This window comes from Procambarus clarkii, chromosome 11 (assembly GCF_040958095.1).
Source record: "Procambarus clarkii isolate CNS0578487 chromosome 11, FALCON_Pclarkii_2.0, whole genome shotgun sequence".
Classification (NCBI taxonomy): Eukaryota; Metazoa; Arthropoda; class Malacostraca; order Decapoda; family Cambaridae; genus Procambarus; species Procambarus clarkii.
This window is the reverse complement of record NC_091160.1, coordinates 45741912-45761564: the sequence shown is the minus strand read 5'-3', so window position 1 is coordinate 45761564 and position 19653 is coordinate 45741912. Positions and strand designations below refer to the sequence as shown.

The window sequence follows — 19653 nt, the reverse complement described above, 5'->3', positions numbered from 1 at the left end:
GCTGTTTTCCCTAGCGTGGCGGGGAGGTGCGTCCCTGCCTTCCCTAGCGTGGCGGGGAGGTGCGTCCCTGCCTTCCCTAGCGTGGCGGGGAGGTGCAGCGCTTCCTTCCCTAGCGTGGCGGTGAGGTGCAGCGCTTCCTTCCCTAGCGTGGCGGGGAGGTGCAGCGCTTCCTTCCCTAGCGTGGCGGTGAGGTGCAGCGCTTCCTTCCCTAGCGTGGCGGGGAGATGCGTCCCTGCCTTCCCTAGCGTGGCGGGGAGGTGCGTCCCTGCCTTCCCTAGCGTGGCGGGGAGGTGCGTCCCTGCCTTCCCTAGCGTGGCGGGGAGGTGCAGCGCTTCCTTCCCTAGCGTGGCGGGGAGGTGCAGCGCTTCCTTCCCTAGCGTGGCGGGGAGGTGCGGCGCTGTTTTCCCTAGCGTGGCGGGGAGGTGCGGCGCTGCCTTCCCTAGCGTGGCGGGGAGGTGCGGCTCTGTTTTCCCTAGCGTGGCGGGGAGGTGCGGCTCTGTTTTCCCTAGCGTGGTGGGGAGGTGTGGCGCTGTTTTCCCTAGCGTGGCGGGGAGGTGCGGCGCTGTTTTCCCTAGCGAGGCAGGGAGGTGCGGCGCTGTTTTCCCTAGCGTGGCGGGGAGGGGCAGCCCCCCCCCCTACTGTGTAATCTTCGCCACCTCATCAGTTAACCCTAAGTATCTTGTATGTCGTTAATATATCTCCTCCATTGCGTCTGTGTTCAAGTATGGTCGGGTTCTGGGCTCAGGGCTCAGCAGGCATTTACACAACCACTGACGAAACCTCTACATCTTTCCTCAGGCATGGCGGCTTTGTTTACATTATGGTGTATTAAATTATAGGTGTGTATATGTTTGTGTATGCGTGTATGTGTGTGTGTGTGTACTCACCTAGTTGTGTTTGCGGGGGTTGAGCTCTGGCTCTTTGGTCCCGCCTCTCAACGTCAATCAACTGGTGTACAGGTTCCTGAGCCTATTGGGCTCTATCATATCTACACTTGAAACTGTGTATGGAGTCAGCCTCCACCACATCACTTCCTAATGCATTCCATTTATCAACCACTCTGACACTAGAAAAGTTCTTTCTAATATCTCTGTGGCTCATTTGGGCACTCAGTTTCCACCTGTGTCCCTTGTGTTAAAGAGCCTGTCTTTATCTACCCTGTCGATTCCCTTGAGAATTTTGAATGTGGTGATCATGTCCCCCCTAACTCTTCTGTCTTCCAACGAAGTGAGGTTTAATTCCCGTAGTCTCTCCTCGTAGCTCATACCTCTCAGCTCGGGTACTAGTCTGGTGGCAAACCTTTAAACTTTTTCCAGTTGACTAGATATGGACTCCATGCTGTGGCTGCATACTCCAGGATTGGTCTGACATAGGTGGTATACAAACTTCTGAATGATTCCTTGCATAAGTGTCTAAATGCCGTTCTTATGTTAGCCAGCCTGGCATGTGCCGCTGATGTTATCCTCTTGATATGTGCTGCAGGAGACAGGTCTGGCTTGATATCAACCCCCAAGTCTTTCTCTCTCTCTGAGAGAGAGAGAGTGTGTGTGTGTGTGTGTGTGTGTGTGTGTGTGTGTGTGTGTGTGTGTGTGTGTGTGTGTGTGTGTGTATCCATGTATGTGTTTATACATGTACAATACGGGGTGTATACATGTGCATGTGTATGTATGTGATGTATGGCTGTCGTTGGTGATCGATTGAAAGCTCATTTACATTTAAGCTGAAGGGAAATTCCAGTTTAAACCAACTAGAGCAAACAGGAACCAACTAGAGCAAACAGGAACCAACTAGAGCAAACAGGAACCAACTAGAGCAAACAGGAACCAACTAGAGCAAACAGGAACCAACTAGAGCAAACAGGACCCAACAGATACAGCCGCTCCGGCCGCCGACAACGGTTAATGCCCTCCAAATTTATTACGTCAAAACCTGTATGTAATGTATTTTAAAATGTATTCAATGCTATCTGTTCATATGTCCAGTGGATTACATGGGACTTATCACCGGATTTATCCATGTTTTATCATATAGGTAATATAATGGATTATTTGGGCTGTTAACTGACAAAATTTTTAAATTTTAAATTTAAAAAACAGAATAAATAATTGAACATCGTATCGGTTTATTGACAGTTATGAAAACTAATTATTTTGCATTAGTGATTTATTTTTTTTTTCACATGTACAGATGCATTAATCTATACCTATTAGAGAAAATGTTCGTTTTTTTTTTTGTTCAGATGTTATGGGCTAGTCTCACCCAAATTTGCAGGGGGAATAGGCTGGGTATGGGATGGACATAGGTTGACTACGGTAACCCTCAGTTAAATGCTTTAAGAAATATTAACAGCTACGAACACCCTCAGGCTATTGTCGTGGTGTCAGGGGTGAAATGTGGCGCGTGACTAACGTAGAGTTATTATAAAGTAATTTAATATAATTCTTGGTGCCCCAAGATGCACAAGAATCATCAACATACGGGAAGAACTGAAGCTTCCAACCATACTAGAGAGAATAATGCAAGTCAACACCACCTTTTGCCTTAAAGTCACGAGAGACCCTACATCTCCTGCATTGCTCAGAGACAAATTATTTAGTGCTGTTAACACACTATTGACTGGTGCCGACATACCAACTCACTCCTTTTATGATAATTGGCTGAGAAACAATGCTTACAATCTCATTAAACTTAACATTCCTTTTAAGTGCAATCTACCAGTCTCTGATATTCCTCTTTATCTGTACCCACCATTCAAGTATCATACACACCTGTCACCAAGAAAGATAATGAGAATCTTGCTCTTCTCAAAGCTGTCACTCTTGAAACAATTGCCTCCTCCATCGAGAGTCTAAGATCTCACGAGCACTGTGTCTACACCGACGGCTCAGTCCAGTCTTCTACTGGACGGACTGCAGCGGCATGTAGGTTTTATAGAAATAATATTTGCACAAAGTCTGTCAGTGTCAGGTTAAACAACTGGCTGACCTCCACACAAGCAGAACTAGCAGCATTACAACTAGCTACCAGTACATTAAAAAACATTGGAGGAGGAATAATATTTTGTGATTCAAAGTCTGCTCTTCAAGCAATCGAAAACTTCTCTTGGAAGATCGACAGCAAGAACCTCATACTCCCAATTATAAATGACCTAATTGATGCACAGAGTAAAGGGTCTCGAATCTCCTTTGTATGGATACCTTCACACATAAATATAACCCATCATAATGAGACAGACATTGCAGCCAAATTAGCGTGTAACAAGTTTGAAGTTGAATTAGATCTAGGTATCCCCATCTCTGCTGTCAAAACTGCAGCCCGTCCTCCAAAAATGGGGAGGTAAATGTACAGAGCCCCATAAGTACAATTATGTACTATGTATAACAGTTAAGAATTGTACTTACACTAAGAATTAAATCGTACTGTCAAATATATTGTAAATATTTGATTTTACCTCAAAAGCTGAATAGAAAACCACGACCTAACCTAACCGTCTTAGTTTGTGAAGATAAGAATTTTATTGCATCTTAATTATAACTATTACTTAACCTATAGCTATATTGATATTACAGTTTTATAAAACAAATAAAACAAAACTAAAATATTTCAATAAATTGTAAAGTAACTCAAGATATTTTCAAATTTTGCATAAAATCTATTGTTTAATAAAAAGGAAAAAGAAAATCCTTATATTTAAAACTTGTTTATAGCAGCTGAACTTTAAAATTTCATCTTAAAATTTTAAAGTGTCCCAACAGAAAACGAGGAGATTTAAATCAAGGAGGAGGATGGGTAAATGTAGCAGCCCCATAAGTGCAATTATGTACTATGCATAACAGTCAGGAAATGCACTTAGTATTAAAACGTACTGTCAGTTCGGAGGATGGGTTGCAGAACTGTATTGGCCCAAACACTCAGGTCTGATAGGAGAGAAATTACTGACTCCCAACGACCTGAAAGTACTAGTATAAAAAGCTATGAATTGTTCAGATCTGAAACCTATATCTATGGTCAGCACAAAACGTGGACCAGACTGTGCGACACAGTGGTTGCTAGGATCAGGTTGGGTTACCGTTACCTGTGGCAGGTGGCTACCGTTACCTGTGGCTACCGTTACCTGTGGCAGGTGGCTACTGTTACCTGTGGCAGGTGGCTACCGTTACCTGTGGCAGGTGGCTACCGTTACCTGTGGCAGGTGGCTACCGTTACCTGTAGCAGGTGGCTACCGTTACCTGGAACAGGCGGCTACCGTTACCTGTGGCAGGCGGCTACCGTTACCTGTGGCAGGCGGCTACCGTTACCTGTGGCAGGCGGCTACCGTTACCTGTGGCAGGTGGCTACCGTTACCTGTGGCAGGTGGCTACCGTTACCTGTGGCAGGTGGCTACCGTTACCTGTAGCAGGTGGCTACCGTTACCTGGAACAGGCGGCTACCGTTACCTGTGGCAGGTGGCTACCGTTACCTGGGACAGGTGGCTACCGTTACCTGGGACAGGTGGCTACCGTTACCTGGGACAGGTGGCTACCGTTACCTGTGGCAGGTGGCTACCGTTACCTGTGGCAGGTGGCTACCGTTACCTGGAACAGGCGGCTACCGTTACCTGTGGCAGGCGGCTACCGTTACCTGTGGCAGGCGGCTACCGTTACCTGTGGCAGGCGGCTACCGTTACCTGTGGCAGGTGGCTACCGTTACCTGTGGCAGGTGGCTACCGTTACCTGTGGCAGGTGGCTACCGTTACCTGTAGCAGGTGGCTACCGTTACCTGTGGCAGGTGGCTACCGTTACCTGGAACAGGCGGCTACCGTTACCTGTGGCAGGCGGCTACCGTTACCTGTGGCAGGTGGCTACCGTTACCTGGGACAGGTGGCTACCGTTACCTGTGGCAGGTGGCTACCGTTACCTGTGGCAGGTGGCTACCGTTACCTGTGGCAGGCGGCTACCGTTACCTGTGGCAGGTGGCTACCGTTACCTGTGGCTACCGTTACCTGGGACAGGTGGCTACCGTTACCTGGGACAGGTGGCTACCGTTACCTGGGACAGGTGGCTACCGTTACCTGTGGCAGGTGGTTACCGTTACCTGTGGCAGGTGGCTACCGTTACCTGTGGCAGGCGGCTACCGTTACCTGTGGCAGGTGGCTACTGTTACCTGTGGCAGGTGGCTACCGTTACCTGTGGCAGGTGGCTACCGTTACCTGTGGCAGATGGCTACCGTTACCTAGGACAGGTGGCTACCGTTACCTGTGGCAGGTGGCTACCGTTACCTGGGACAGGTGGCTACCGTTACCTGGGACAGGTGGCTACCGTTACCTGGGACAGGTGGCTACCGTTACCTGTGGCAGGTGGCTACCGTTACCTGTGGCAGGTGGCTACCGTTACCTGGAACAGGCGGCTACCGTTACCTGTGGCAGGCGGCTACCGTTACCTGTGGCAGGCGGCTACCGTTACCTGTGGCAGGCGGCTACCGTTACCTGTGGCAGGTGGCTACCGTTACCTGTGGCAGGTGGCTACCGTTACCTGTGGCAGGTGGCTACCGTTACCTGTAGCAGGTGGCTACCGTTACCTGTGGCAGGTGGCTACCGTTACCTGGAACAGGCGGCTACCGTTACCTGTGGCAGGCGGCTACCGTTTCCTGTGGCAGGTGGCTACCGTTACCTGGGGACAGGTGGCTACCGTTACCTGTGGCAGGTGGCTACCGTTACCTGTGGCAGGTGGCTACCGTTACCTGTGGCAGGCGGCTACCGTTACCTGTGGCAGGTGGCTACCGTTACCTGTGGCAGATGGCTACCGTTACCTGGGACAGGTGGCTACCGTTACCTGGGACAGGTGGCTACCGTTACCTGGGACAGGTGGCTACCGTTACCTGTGGCAGGTGGTTACCGTTACCTGTGGCAGGTGGCTACCGTTACCTGTGGCAGGCGGCTACCGTTACCTGTGGCCGGTGGCTACCGTTACCTGTGGCAGGTGGCTACCGTTACCTGGAACAGGCGGCTACCGTTACCTGTGGCAGGCGGCTACCGTTACCTGTGGCAGGCGGCTACCGTTACCTGTGGCAGGCGGCTACCGTTACCTGTGGCAGGTGGCTACCGTTACCTGTGGCAGGTGGCTACCGTTACCTGTGGCAGGTGGCTACCGTTACCTGTAGCAGGTGGCTACCGTTACCTGTGGCAGGTGGCTACCGTTACCTGGGACAGGTGGCTACCGTTACCTGTGGCAGGTGGCTACCGTTACCTGTGGCAGGTGACGGATCTCCCAATCCTGAGCGCTCCGGGTGCAAACTCTGTGAGCAGGAACTGCGGCATGATCTCCCACACTAAATCACTGTATGCCCAGTTATTAGACCTTTCAGACCAGTTGGCATGAGGTACCTGGAGCTCTGCAATTACTTTATTACCTCTCGTGTTCTTGAAGATATCCTCACAGTGTACCCAAAATTTACCAGTGCAGGCTACTGAACAAATGGCCCTGTATGACTAACCATCCTGCGAGATGGGTAAGGCTTACCATGAACTATGGGAAGGGAAAGCTCTCAGCCAGCTAACAGGAGTCAGCAGTCGTCTGCTCCTGTACCCTCCTGTGTGTAAAACTAGTAGGGTAAGGCTTACCATGAGCTATGGGAAGGGAAAGCTCTCAGCCAGCTAACAGGAGTCAGCAGTCGTCTGCTCCTGTACCCTCCTGTGTGTAAAACTAGTAGGGTAAGGCTTACCATGAGCTATGGGAAGGGAAAGCTCTCAGCCAGCTAACAGGAGTCAGCAGTCGTCTGCTCCTGTACCCTCCTGTGTGTAAAACTAGTAGGGTAAGGCTTACCATGAGCTATGGGAAGGGAAAGCTCTCAGCCAGCTAACAGGAGTCAGCAGTCGTCTGCTCCTGTACCCACCTGTGTGTAAAACTAGTAGGGTAAGGCTTACCATGAGCTATGGGAAGGGAAAGCTCTCAGCCAGCTAACAGGAGTCAGCAGTCGTCTGCTCCTGTACCCACCTGTGTGTAAAACTAGTAGGGTAAGGCTTACCATGAGCTATGGGAAGGGAAAGCTCTCAGCCAGCTAACAGGAGTCAGCAGTCGTCTGCTCCTGTACCCTCCTGTGTGTAAAACTAGTAGGGTAAGGCTTACCATGAGCTATGGGAAGGGAAAGCTCTCAGCCAGCTAACAGGAGTCAGCAGTCGTCTGCTCCTGTACCCTCCTGTGTGTAAAACTAGTAGGGTAAGGCTTACCATGAGCTATGGGAAGGGAAAGCTCTCAGCCTGCTAACAGGAGTCAGCAGTCGTCTGCTCCTGTACCCACCTGTGTGTAAAACTAGTAGGGTAAGGCTTACCATGAGCTATGGGAAGGGAAAGCTCTCAGCCAGCTAACAGGAGTCAGCAGTCGTCTGCTCCTGTACCCACCTGTGTGTAAAACTAGTAGGGTAAGGCTTACCATGAGCTATGGGAAGGGAAAGCTCTCAGCCAGCTAACAGGAGTCAGCAGTCGTCTGCTCCTGTACCCACCTGTGTGTAAAACTAGTAGGGTAAGGCTTACCATGAGCTATGGGAAGGGAAAGCTCTCAGCCAGCTAACAGGAGTCAGCAGTCGTCTGCTCCTGTACCCACCTGTGTGTAAAACTAGTAGGGTAAGGCTTACCATGAGCTATGGGAAGGGAAAGCTCTCAGCCAGCTAACAGGAGTCAGCAGTCGTCTGCTCCTGTACCCTCCTGTGTGTAAGGGGGGAGGGGGGGGGACCACCTATTCATAAAATGTTAGAACAACATAAAAGTGAACCTGACAATAAAAAAACAAAAAGAAAACGGAAAACCAACAAAAACAGAAAGAAACAAGCTTTTTGTGTTGGTGGTCACTGTGTGTTGGTGGTCACTGTGTGTTGGTGGTGGTCACTGTGTGTTGGTGGTGGTCACTGTGTGTTGGTGGTGGTCACTGTGTGTTGGTGGTGGTCACTGTGTGTTGGTGGTGGTCACTGTGTGTTGGTGGTGGTCACTGTGTGTTGGTGGTGGTCACTGTGTGTTGGTGGTGGTCACTGTGTGTTGGTGGTGGTCACTGTGTGTTGGTGGTGGTCACTGTGTGTTGGTGGTGGTCACTGTGTGTTGGTGGTGGTCACTGTGTGTTGGTGGTGGTCACTGTGTGTTGGTGGTGGTCACTGTGTGTTGGTGGTCACTGTGTGTTGGTGGTGGTCACTGTGTGTTGGTGGTCACTGTGTGTTGGTGGTGGTCACTGTGTGTTGGTGGTCACTGTGTGTTGGTGGTGGTCACTGTGTGTTGGTGGTGGTCACTGTGTGTTGGTGGTGGTCACTGTGTGTTGGTGGTGGTCACTGTGTGTTGGTGGTGGTCACTGTGTGTTGGTGGTGGTCACTGTGTGTTGGTGGTGGTCACTGTGTGTTGGTGGTGGTCACTGTGTGTTGGTGGTCACTGTGTGTTGGTGGTGGTCACTGTGTGTTGGTGGTGGTCACTGTGTGTTGGTGGTGGTCACTGTGTGTTGGTGGTGGTCACTGTGTGTTGGTGGTCACTGTGTGTTGGTGGTGGTCACTGTGTGTTGGTGGTCACTGTGTGTTGGTGGTGGTCACTGTGTGTTGGTGGTCACTGTGTGTTGGTGGTGGTCACTGTGTGTTGGTGGTCACTGTGTGTTGGTGGTGGTCACTGTGTGTTGGTGGTGGTCACTGTGTGTTGGTGGTCACTGTGTGTTGGTGGTCACTGTGTGTTGGTGGTCACTGTGTGTTGGTGGTGGTCACTGTGTGTTGGTGGTGGTCACTGTGTGTTGGTGGTGGTCACTGTGTGTTGGTGGTCACTGTGTGTTGGTGGTGGTCACTGTGTGTTGGTGGTGGTCACTGTGTGTTGGTGGTGGTCACTGTGTGTTGGTGGTGGTCACTGTGTGTTGGTGGTGGTCACTGTGTGTTGGTGGTGGTCACTGTGTGTTGGTGGTGGTCACTGTGTGTTGGTGGTGGTCACTGTGTGTTGGTGGTGGTCACTGTGTGTTGGTGGTGGTCACTGTGTGTTGGTGGTGGTCACTGTGTGTTGGTGGTGGTTACTGTGTGTTGGTGGTGGTCACTGTGTGTTGGTGGTGGTCACTGTGTGTTGGTGGTGGTCACTGTGTGTTGGTGGTGGTCACTGTGTGTTGGTGGTCACTGTGTGTTGGTGGTGGTCACTGTGTGTTGGTGGTGGTCACTGTGTGTTGGTGGTGGTCACTGTGTGTTGGTGGTCACTGTGTGTTGGTGGTGGTCACTGTGTGTTGGTGGTCACTGTGTGTTGGTGGTGGTCACTGTGTGTTGGTGGTCACTGTGTGTTGGTGGTGGTCACTGTGTGTTGGTGGTCACTGTGTGTTGGTGGTGGTCACTGTGTGTTGGTGGTGGTCACTGTGTGTTGGTGGTGGTCACTGTGTGTTGGTGGTCACTGTGTGTTGGTGGTGGTCACTGTGTGTTGGTGGTGGTCACTGTGTGTTGGTGGTGGTCACTGTGTGTTGGTGGTCACTGTGTGTTGGTGGTGGTCACTGTGTGTTGGTGGTCACTGTGTGTTGGTGGTGGTCACTGTGTGTTGGTGGTGGTCACTGTGTGTTGGTGGTCACTGTGTGTTGGTGGTGGTCACTGTGTGTTGGTGGTGGTCACTGTGTGTTGGTGGTCACTGTGTGTTGGTGGTGGTCACTGTGTGTTGGTGGTCACTGTGTGTTGGTGGTGGTCACTGTGTGTTGGTGGTGGTCACTGTGTGTTGGTGGTCACTGTGTGTTGGTGGTGGTCACTGTGTGTTGGTGGTGGTCACTGTGTGTTGGTGGTGGTCACTGTGTGTTGGTGGTCACTGTGTGTTGGTGGTGGTCACTGTGTGTTGGTGGTGGTCACTGTGTGTTGGTGGTGGTCACTGTGTGTTGGTGGTGGTCACTGTGTGTTGGTGGTGGTCACTGTGTGTTGGTGGTGGTCACTGTGTGTTGGTGGTGGTCACTGTGTGTTGGTGGTGGTCACTGTGTGTTGGTGGTGGTCACTGTGTGTTGGTGGTGGTCACTGTGTGTTGGTGGTGGTCACTGTGTGTTGGTGGTGGTCACTGTGTGTTGGTGGTGGTCACTGTGTGTTGGTGGTGGTCACTGTGTGTTGGTGGTGGTCACTGTGTGTTGGTGGTGGTCACTGTGTGTTGGTGGTGGTCACTGTGTGTTGGTGGTCACTGTGTGTTGGTGGTCACTGTGTGTTGGTGGTGGTCACTGTGTGTTGGTGGTCACTGTGTGTTGGTGGTGGTCACTGTGTGTTGGTGGTGGTCACTGTGTGTTGGTGGTGGTCACTGTGTGTTGGTGGTGGTCACTGTGTGTTGGTGGTGGTCACTGTGTGTTGGTGGTGGTCACTGTGTGTTGGTGGTGGTCACTGTGTGTTGGTGGTGGTCACTGTGTGTTGGTGGTGGTCACTGTGTGTTGGTGGTGGTCACTGTGTGTTGGTGGTCACTGTGTGTTGGTGGTCACTGTGTGTTGGTGGTGGTCACTGTGTGTTGGTGGTCACTGTGTGTTGGTGGTCACTGTGTGTTGGTGGTGGTCACTGTGTGTTGGTGGTGGTCACTGTGTGTTGGTGGTGGTCACTGTGTGTTGGTGGTCACTGTGTGTTGGTGGTGGTCACTGTGTGTTGGTGGTCACTGTGTGTTGGTGGTCACTGTGTGTTGGTGGTCACTGTGTGTTGGTGGTCACTGTGTGTTGGTGGTGGTCACTGTGTGTTGGTGGTCACTGTGTGTTGGTGGTCACTGTGTGTTGGTGGTGGTCACTGTGTGTTGGTGGTGGTCACTGTGTGTTGGTGGTCACTGTGTGTTGGTGGTGGTCACTGTGTGTTGGTGGTGGTCACTGTGTGTTGGTGGTCACTGTGTGTTGGTGGTGGTCACTGTGTGTTGGTGGTCACTGTGTGTTGGTGGTGGTCACTGTGTGTTGGTGGTGGTCACTGTGTGTTGGTGGTCACTGTGTGTTGGTGGTGGTCACTGTGTGTTGGTGGTGGTCACTGTGTGTTGGTGGTGGTCACTGTGTTGGTGGTCACTGTGTGTTGGTGGTGGTCACTGTGTGTTGGTGGTGGTCACTGTGTGTTGGTGGTGGTCACTGTGTGTTGGTGGTGGTCACTGTGTGTTGGTGGTGGTCACTGTGTGTTGGTGGTGGTCACTGTGTGTTGGTGGTGGTCACTGTGTGTTGGTGGTGGTCACTGTGTGTTGGTGGTGGTCACTGTGTGTTGGTGGTGGTCACTGTGTGTTGGTGGTGGTCACTGTGTGTTGGTGGTGGTCACTGTGTGTTGGTGGTGGTCACTGTGTGTTGGTGGTGGTCACTGTGTGTTGGTGGTGGTCACTGTGTGTTGGTGGTCACTGTGTGTTGGTGGTCACTGTGTGTTGGTGGTGGTCACTGTGTGTTGGTGGTCACTGTGTGTTGGTGGTGGTCACTGTGTGTTGGTGGTCACTGTGTGTTGGTGGTGGTCACTGTGTGTTGGTGGTGGTCACTGTGTGTTGGTGGTGGTCACTGTGTGTTGGTGGTGGTCACTGTGTGTTGGTGGTGGTCACTGTGTGTTGGTGGTGGTCACTGTGTGTTGGTGGTCACTGTGTGTTGGTGGTCACTGTGTGTTGGTGGTGGTCACTGTGTGTTGGTGGTCACTGTGTGTTGGTGGTCACTGTGTGTTGGTGGTGGTCACTGTGTGTTGGTGGTGGTCACTGTGTGTTGGTGGTGGTCACTGTGTGTTGGTGGTCACTGTGTGTTGGTGGTGGTCACTGTGTGTTGGTGGTCACTGTGTGTTGGTAGTCACTGTGTGTTGGTGGTCACTGTGTGTTGGTGGTCACTGTGTGTTGGTGGTGGTCACTGTGTGTTGGTGGTCACTGTGTGTTGGTGGTCACTGTGTGTTGGTGGTGGTCACTGTGTGTTGGTGGTGGTCACTGTGTGTTGGTGGTGGTCACTGTGTGTTGGTGGTCACTGTGTGTTGGTGGTGGTCACTGTGTGTTGGTGGTCACTGTGTGTTGGTGGTCACTGTGTGTTGGTGGTGGTCACTGTGTGTTGGTGGTGGTCACTGTGTGTTGGTGGTCACTGTGTGTTGGTGGTGGTCACTGTGTGTTGGTGGTGGTCACTGTGTGTTGGTGGTGGTCACTGTGTGTTGGTGGTGGTCACTGTGTGTTGGTGGTGGTCACTGTGTGTTGGTGGTGGTCACTGTGTGGTGGTCACTGTGTGTTGGTGGTGGTCACTGTGTGTTGGTGGTCACTGTGTGTTGGTGGTGGTCACTGTGTGTTGGTGGTGGTCACTGTGTGTTGGTGGTGGTCACTGTGTGTTGGTGGTGGTCACTGTGTGTTGGTGGTGGTCACTGTGTGTTGGTGGTGGTCACTGTGTGTTGGTGGTGGTCACTGTGTGTTGGTGGTCACTGTGTGTTGGTGGTGGTCACTGTGTGTTGATGGTGGTCACTGTGTGTTGGTGGTGGTCACTGTGTGTTGGTGGTGGTCACTGTGTGTTGGTGGTGGTCACTGTGTGTTGGTGGTGGTCACTGTGTGTTGGTGGTGGTCACTGTGTGTTGGTGGTGGTCACTGTGTGTTGGTGGTGGTCACTGTGTGTTGGTGGTGGTCACTGTGTGTTGGTGGTGGTCACTGTGTGTTGGTGGTCACTGTGTGTTGGTGGTGGTCACTGTGTGTTGATGGTGGTCACTGTGTGTTGGTGGTGGTCACTGTGTGTTGGTGGTGGTCACTGTGTGTTGGTGGTGGTCACTGTGTGTTGGTGGTGGTCACTGTGTGTTGGTGGTGGTCACTGTGTGTTGATGGTCACTGTGTGTTGATGGTGGTCACTGTGTGTTGGTGGTGGTCACTGTGTGTTGGTGGTCACTGTGTGTTGGTGGTGGTCACTGTGTGTTGGTAGTCACTGTGTGTTGGTGGTGGTCACTGTGTGTTGGTGGTCACTGTGTGTTGGTGGTGGTCACTGTGTGTTGGTGGTCACTGTGTGTTGGTGGTGGTCACTGTGTGTTGGTGGTGGTCACTGTGTGTTGGTGGTCACTGTGTGTTGGTGGTGGTCACTGTGTGTTGATGGTCACTGTGTGTTGATGGTGGTCACTGTGTGTTGGTGGTGGTCACTGTGTGTTGGTGGTGGTCACTGTGTGTTGGTGGTCACTGTGTGTTGGTGGTGGTCACTGTGTGTTGGTGGTCACTGTGTGTTGATGGTCACTGTGTGTTGGTGGTGGTCACTGTGTGTTGGTGGTCACTGTGTGTTGGTGGTGGTCACTGTGTGTTGGTGGTGGTCACTGTGTGTTGGTGGTGGTCACTGTGTGTTGGTGGTGGTCACTGTGTGTTGGTGGTGGTCACTGTGTGTTGGTGGTCACTGTGTGTTGGTGGTGGTCACTGTGTGTTGATGGTCACTGTGTGTTGATGGTGGTCACTGTGTGTTGGTGGTGGTCACTGTGTGTTGGTGGTGGTCACTGTGTGTTGGTGGTCACTGTGTGTTGGTGGTGGTCACTGTGTGTTGGTGGTCACTGTGTGTTGGTGGTCACTGTGTGTTGGTGGTCACTGTGTGTTGGTGGTCACTGTGTGTTGATGGTCACTGTGTGTTGGTGGTGGTCACTGTGTGTTGATGGTCACTGTGTGTTGGTGGTGGTCACTGTGTGTTGGTGGTGGTCACTGTGTGTTGGTGGTGGTCACTGTGTGTTGGTGGTCACTGTGTGTTGGTGGTGGTCACTGTGTGTTGGTGGTCACTGTGTGTTGGTGGTGGTCACTGTGTGTTGGTGGTAGTCACTGTGTGTTGGTGGACACTGTGTGTTGGTGGTCACTGTGTGTTGGTGGTCACTGTGTGTTGGTGGTGGTCACTGTGTGTTGGTGGTGGTCACTGAGTGTTGGTGGTGGTCACTGTGTGTTGGTGGTCACTGTGTGTTGGTGGTGGTCACTGTGTGTTGGTGGTCACTGTGTGTTGGTGGTCACTGTGTGTTGGTGGTCACTGTGTGTTGGTGGTGGTCACTGTGTGTTGGTGGTGGTCACTGTGTGTTGGTGGTGGTCACTGTGTGTTGGTCACTGTGTGTTGGTGGTGGTCACTGTGTGTTGGTGGTCACTGTGTGTTGGTGGTGGTCACTGTGTGTTGGTGATCACTGTGTGTTGGTGGTCACTGTGTGTTGGTGGTGGTCACTGTGTGTTGGTGGTGGTCACTGTGTGTTCGTGGTGGTCACTGTGTGTTGGTGGTCACTGTGTGTTGGTGGTGGTCACTGTGTGTTGGTGGTCACTGTCTGTTGGTGGTGGTCACTGTGTGTTGGTGGTCACTGTGTGTTGGTGGTGGTCACTGTGTGTTGGTGGTCACTGTGTGTTGGTGGTGGTCACTGTGTGTTGGTGGTCACTGTGTGTTGGTGGTGGTCACTGTGTGTTGGTGGTCACTGTGTGTTGGTGGTCACTGTGTGTTGGTGGTGGTCACTGTGTGTTGGTGGTGGTCACTGTGTGTTGGTGGTGGTCACTGTGTGTTGGTGGTCACTGTGTGTTGGTGGTGGTCACTGTGTGTTGGTGGTCACTGTGTGTTGGTGGTGGTCACTGTGTGTTGGTGGTCACTGTGTGTTGGTGGTGGTCACTGTGTGTTGGTGGTCACTGTGTGTTGGTGGTGGTCACTGTGTGTTGGTGGTCACTGTGTGTTGGTGGTGGTCACTGTGTGTTGGTGGTCACTGTGTGTTGGTGGTGGTCACTGTGTGTTGGTGGTCACTGTGTGTTGGTGGTGGTCACTGTGTGTTGGTGGTCACTGTGTGTTGGTGGTGGTCACTGTGTGTTGGTGGTGGTCACTGTGTGTTGGTGGTCACTGTGTGTTGGTGGTGGTCACTGTGTGTTGGTGGTCACTGTGTGTTGGTGGTGGTCACTGTGTGTTGGTGGTGGTCACTGTGTGTTGGTGGTGGTCACTGTGTGTTGGTGGTGGTCACTGTGTGTTGGTGGTGGTCACTGTGTGTTGGTGGTGGTCACTGTGTGTTAGTGGTGGTCACTGTGTGTTGGTGGTCACTGTGTGTTGGTGGTGGTCACTGTGTGTTGGTGGTGGTCACTGTGTGTTGGTGGTCACTGTGTGTTGGTGGTGGTCACTGTGTGTTGGTGGTCACTGTGTGTTGGTGGTGGTCACTGTGTGTTGGTGGTGGTCACTGTATGTTGGTGGTGGTCACTGTGTGTTGGTGGTCACTGTGTGTTGGTGGTGGTCACTGTGTGTTGGTGGTGGTCACTGTGTGTTGGTGGTGGTCACTGTGTGTTGGTGGTGGTCACTGTGTGTTGGTGGTCACTGTGTGTTGGTGGTGGTCACTGTGTGTTGGTGGTGGTCACTGTGTGTTGGTGGTCACTGTGTGTTGGTGGTGGTCACTGTGTGTTGGTGGTCACTGTGTGTTGGTGGTGGTCACTGTGTGTTGGTGGTGGTCACTGTGTGTTGGTGGTCACTGTGTGTTCGTGGTGGTCACTGTGTGTTGGTGGTCACTGTGTGTTGGTGGTGGTCACTGTGTGTTGGTGGTCACTGTGTGTTGGTGGTCACTGTGTGTTGGTGGTGGTCACTGTGTGTTGGTGGTGGTCACTGTGTGTTGGTGGTGGTCACTGTGTGTTGGTGGTGGTCACTGTGTGTTGGTGGTGGTCACTGTGTGTTGGTGGTCACTGTGTGTTGGTGGTCACTGTGTGTTGGTGGTGGTCACTGTGTGTTGGTGGTGGTCACTGTGTGTTGGTGGTGGTCACTGTGTGTTGGTGGTGGTCACTGTGTGTTGGTGGTGGTCACTGTGTGTTGGTGGTCACTGTGTGTTGGTGGTGGTCACTGTGTGTTGGTGGTGGTCACTGTGTGTTGGTGGTGGTCACTGTGTGTTGATGGTCACTGTGTGTTGGTGGTGGTCACTGTGTGTTGGTGGTGGTCACTGTGTGTTGGTGGTGGTCACTGTGTGTTGGTGGTGGTCACTGTGTGTTGGTGGTGGTCACTGTGTGTTGGTGGTGGTCACTGTGTGTTGGTGGTCACTGTGTGTTGGTGGTGGTCACTGTGTGTTGGTCGTGGTCACTGTGTGTTGGTGGTGGTCACTGTGTGTTGGTGGTGGTCACTGTGTGTTGGTGGTGGTCACTGTGTGTTGGTGGTGGTCACTGTGTGTTGGTGGTGGTCACTGTGTGTTGGTGATGGTCACTGTGTGTTGGTGGTCACTGTGTGTTGGTGGTGGTCACTGTGTGTTGGTGGTGGTCACTGTGTGTTGGTGGTGGTCACTGTGTGTTGGTCGTCACTGTGTGTTGGTGGTGGTCACTGTGTGTTGGTGGTGGTCACTGTGTGTTGGTGGTCACTGTGTGTTGGTGGTGGTCACTGTGTGTTGGTGGTGGTCACTGTGTGTTGGTGGTGGTCACTGTGTGTTGATGGTGGTCACTGTGTGTTGGTGGTCACTGTGTGTTGGTGGTGGTCACTGTGTGTTGGTGGTGGTCACTGTGTGTTGGTGGTGGTCACTGTGTGTTGATGGTGGTCACTGTGTGTTGGTGGTCACTGTGTGTTGGTGGTGGTCACTGTGTGTTGGTGGTGGTCACTGTGTGTTGGTGGTGGTCACTGTGTGTTGGTGGTGGTCACTGTGTGTTGGTGGTGGTCACTGTGTGTTGGTGGTGGTCACTGTGTGGTGGTGGTGGTCACTGTGTGTTGGTGGTGGTCACTGTGTGTTGGTGGTCACTGTGTGTTGGTGGTGGTCACTGTGTGTTGGTGGTCACTGTGTGTTGGTGGTCACTGTGTGTTGGTGGTCACTGTGTGTTGGTGGTGGTCACTGTGTGTTGGTGGTCACTGTGTGTTGGTGGTCACTGTGTGTTGGTGGTCACTGTGTGTTGGTGGTCACTGTGTGTTGGTGGTGGTCACTGTGTGTTGGTGGTCACTGTGTGTTGGTGGTCACTGTGTGTTGGTGGTCACTGTGTGTTGGTGGTGGTCACTGTGTGTTGGTGGTGGTCACTGTGTGTTGGTGGTGGTCACTGTGTGTTGGTGGTGGTCACTGTGTGTTGGTGGTGGTCACTGTGTGTTGGTGGTGGTCACTGTGTGTTGGTGGTGGTCACTGTGTGTTGATGGTCACTGTGTGTTGGTGGTGGTCACTGTGTGTTGGTGGTCACTGTGTGTTGGTGGTCACTGTGTGTTGGTGGTGGTCACTGTGTGTTGGTGGTGGTCACTGTGTGTTGGTGGTCACTGTGTGTTGGTGGTGGTCACTGTGTGTTGGTGGTGGTCACTGTGTGTTGGTGGTGGTCACTGTGTGTTGGTGGTCACTGTGTGTTGGTGGTCACTGTGTGTTGGTGGTGGTCACTGTGTGTTGGTGGTGGTCACTGTGTGTTGGTGGTGGTCACTGTGTGTTGGTGGTGGTCACTGTGTGTTGGTGGTGGTCACTGTGTGTTGGTGGTCACTGTGTGTTGGTGGTGGTCACTGTGTGTTGGTGGTGGTCACTGTGTGTTGGTGGTGGTCACTGTGTGTTGATGGTGGTCACTGTGTGTTGGTGGTCACTGTGTGTTGATGGTCACTGTGTGTTGGTGGTGGTCACTGTGTGTTGGTGGTGGTCACTGTGTGTTGGTGGTGGTCACTGTGTGTTGGTGGTCACTGTGTGTTGGTGGTGGTCACTGTGTGTTGGTGGTGGTCACTGTGTGTTGGTGGTGGTCACTGTGTGTTGGTGGTCACTGTGTGTTGGTGGTGGTCACTGTGTGTTGATGGTCACTGTGTGTTGGTGGTGGTCACTGTGTGTTGGTGGTCACTGTGTGTTGGTGGTGGTCACTGTGTGTTGGTGGTGGTCACTGTGTGTTGGTGGTGGTCACTGTGTGTTGGTGGTCACTGTGTGTTGGTGGTGGTCACTGTGTGTTGGTGGTGGTCACTGTGTGTTGGTGGTGGTCACTGTGTGTTGGTGGTCACTGTGTGTTGGTGGTGGTCACTGTGTGTTGGTGGTCACTGTGTGTTGGTGGTGGTCACTGTGTGTTGGTGGTCACTGTGTGTTGGTGGTCACTGTGTGTTGGTGGTCACTGTGTGTTGGTGGTGGTCACTGTGTGTTGGTGGTGGTCACTGTGTGTTGGTGGTGGTCACTGTGTGTTGGTGGTCACTGTGTGTTGGTGGTGGTCACTGTGTGTTGGTGGTGGTCACTGTGTGTTGGTGGTGGTCACTGTGTGTTGGTGGTGGTCACTGTGTGTTGGTGGTGGTCACTGTGTGTTGGTGGTGGTCACTGTGTGTTGGTGGTGGTCACTGTGTGTTGGTGGTGGTCACTGTGTGTTGGTGGTGGTCACTGTGTGTTGGTGGTGGTCACTGTGTGTTGGTGGTCACTGTGTGTTGGTGGTCACTGTGTGTTGGTGGTGGTCACTGTGTGTTGGTGGTGGTCACTGTGTGTTGGTGGTCACTGTGTGTTGGTGGTGGTCACTGTGTGTTGGTGGTGGTCACTGTGTGTTGGTGGTGGTCACTGTGTGTTGGTGGTCACTGTGTGTTGGTGGTGGTCACTGTGTGTTGGTGGTCACTGTGTGTTGGTGGTGGTCACTGTGTGTTGGTGGTGGTCACTGTGTGTTGGTGGTGGTCACTGTGTGTTGGTGGTGGTCACTGTGTGTTGGTGGTGGTCACTGTGTGTTGGTGGTGGTCACTGTGTGTTGGTGGTGGTCACTGTGTGTTGGTGGTGGTCACTGTGTGTTGGTGGTGGTCACTGTGTGTTGGTGGTGGTCACTGTGTGTTGGTGGTGGTCACTGTGTGTTGGTGGTCACTGTGTGTTGGTGGTCACTGTGTGTTGGTGGTGGTCACTGTGTGTTGGTGGTCACTGTGTGTTGGTGGTGGTCACTGTGTGTTGGTGGTGGTCACTGTGTGTTGGTGGTGGTCACTGTGTGTTGGTGGTGGTCACTGTGTGTTGGTGGTGGTCACTGTGTGTTGGTGGTCACTGTGTGTTGGTGGTCACTGTGTGTTGGTCGTGGTCACTGTGTGTTGGTCGTGGTCACTGTGTGTTGGTGGTGGTCACTGTGTGTTGGTGGTGGTCACTGTGTGTTGGTGGTGGTCACTGTGTGTTGGTGGTGGTCACTGTGTGTTGGTGGTGGTCACTGTGTGTTGGTGGTGGTCACTGTGTGTTGGTGGTCACTGTGTGTTGGTGGTCACTGTGTGTTGGTGGTGGTCACTGTGTGTTGGTGGTGGTCACTGTGTGTTGGTGGTCACTGTGTGTTGGTGGTGGTCACTGTGTGTTGGTGGTGGTCACTGTGTGTTGGTGGTGGTCACTGTGTGTTGGTGGTCACTGTGTGTTGGTGGTGGTCACTGTGTGTTGGTGGTCACTGTGTGTTGGTGGTGGTCACTGTGTGTTGGTGGTGGTCACTGTGTGTTGGTGGTGGTCACTGTGTGTTGGTGGTGGTCACTGTGTGTTGGTGGTGGTCACTGTGTGTTGGTGGTGGTCACTGTGTGTTGGTGGTGGTCACTGTGTGTTGGTGGTGGTCACTGTGTGTTGGTGGTGGTCACTGTGTGTTGGTGGTGGTCACTGTGTGTTGGTGGTGGTCACTGTGTGTTGGTGGTCACTGTGTGTTGGTGGTCACTGTGTGTTGGTGGTGGTCACTGTGTGTTGGTGGTCACTGTGTGTTGGTGGTGGTCACTGTGTGTTGGTGGTGGTCACTGTGTGTTGGTGGTGGTCACTGTGTGTTGGTGGTGGTCACTGTGTGTTGGTGGTGGTCACTGTGTGTTGGTGGTCACTGTGTGTTGGTGGTCACTGTGTGTTGGTCGTGGTCACTGTGTGTTGGTCGTGGTCACTGTGTGTTGGTGGTGGTCACTGTGTGTTGGTGGTGGTCACTGTGTGTTG

The 19653-nt window shown here is 52.5% G+C and overlaps 1 protein-coding gene across 1 annotated transcript in view; it reads right to left on the bottom strand.

Moving 5' to 3' along the window:
- The window catches only part of LOC138363707 (mucin-22-like), a 31349-nt gene extending 25054 nt beyond the window's left edge, over positions 1–6295 (bottom strand). Inside the window, exon 1 of the mRNA XM_069323095.1 lies at positions 6273–6295. Coding sequence (XP_069179196.1) covers positions 6273–6295 — 23 coding nt within the window. The remainder of the gene's footprint in view (positions 1–6272) is intronic.
- Positions 6296–19653: the final 13358 nt, after the last annotated feature.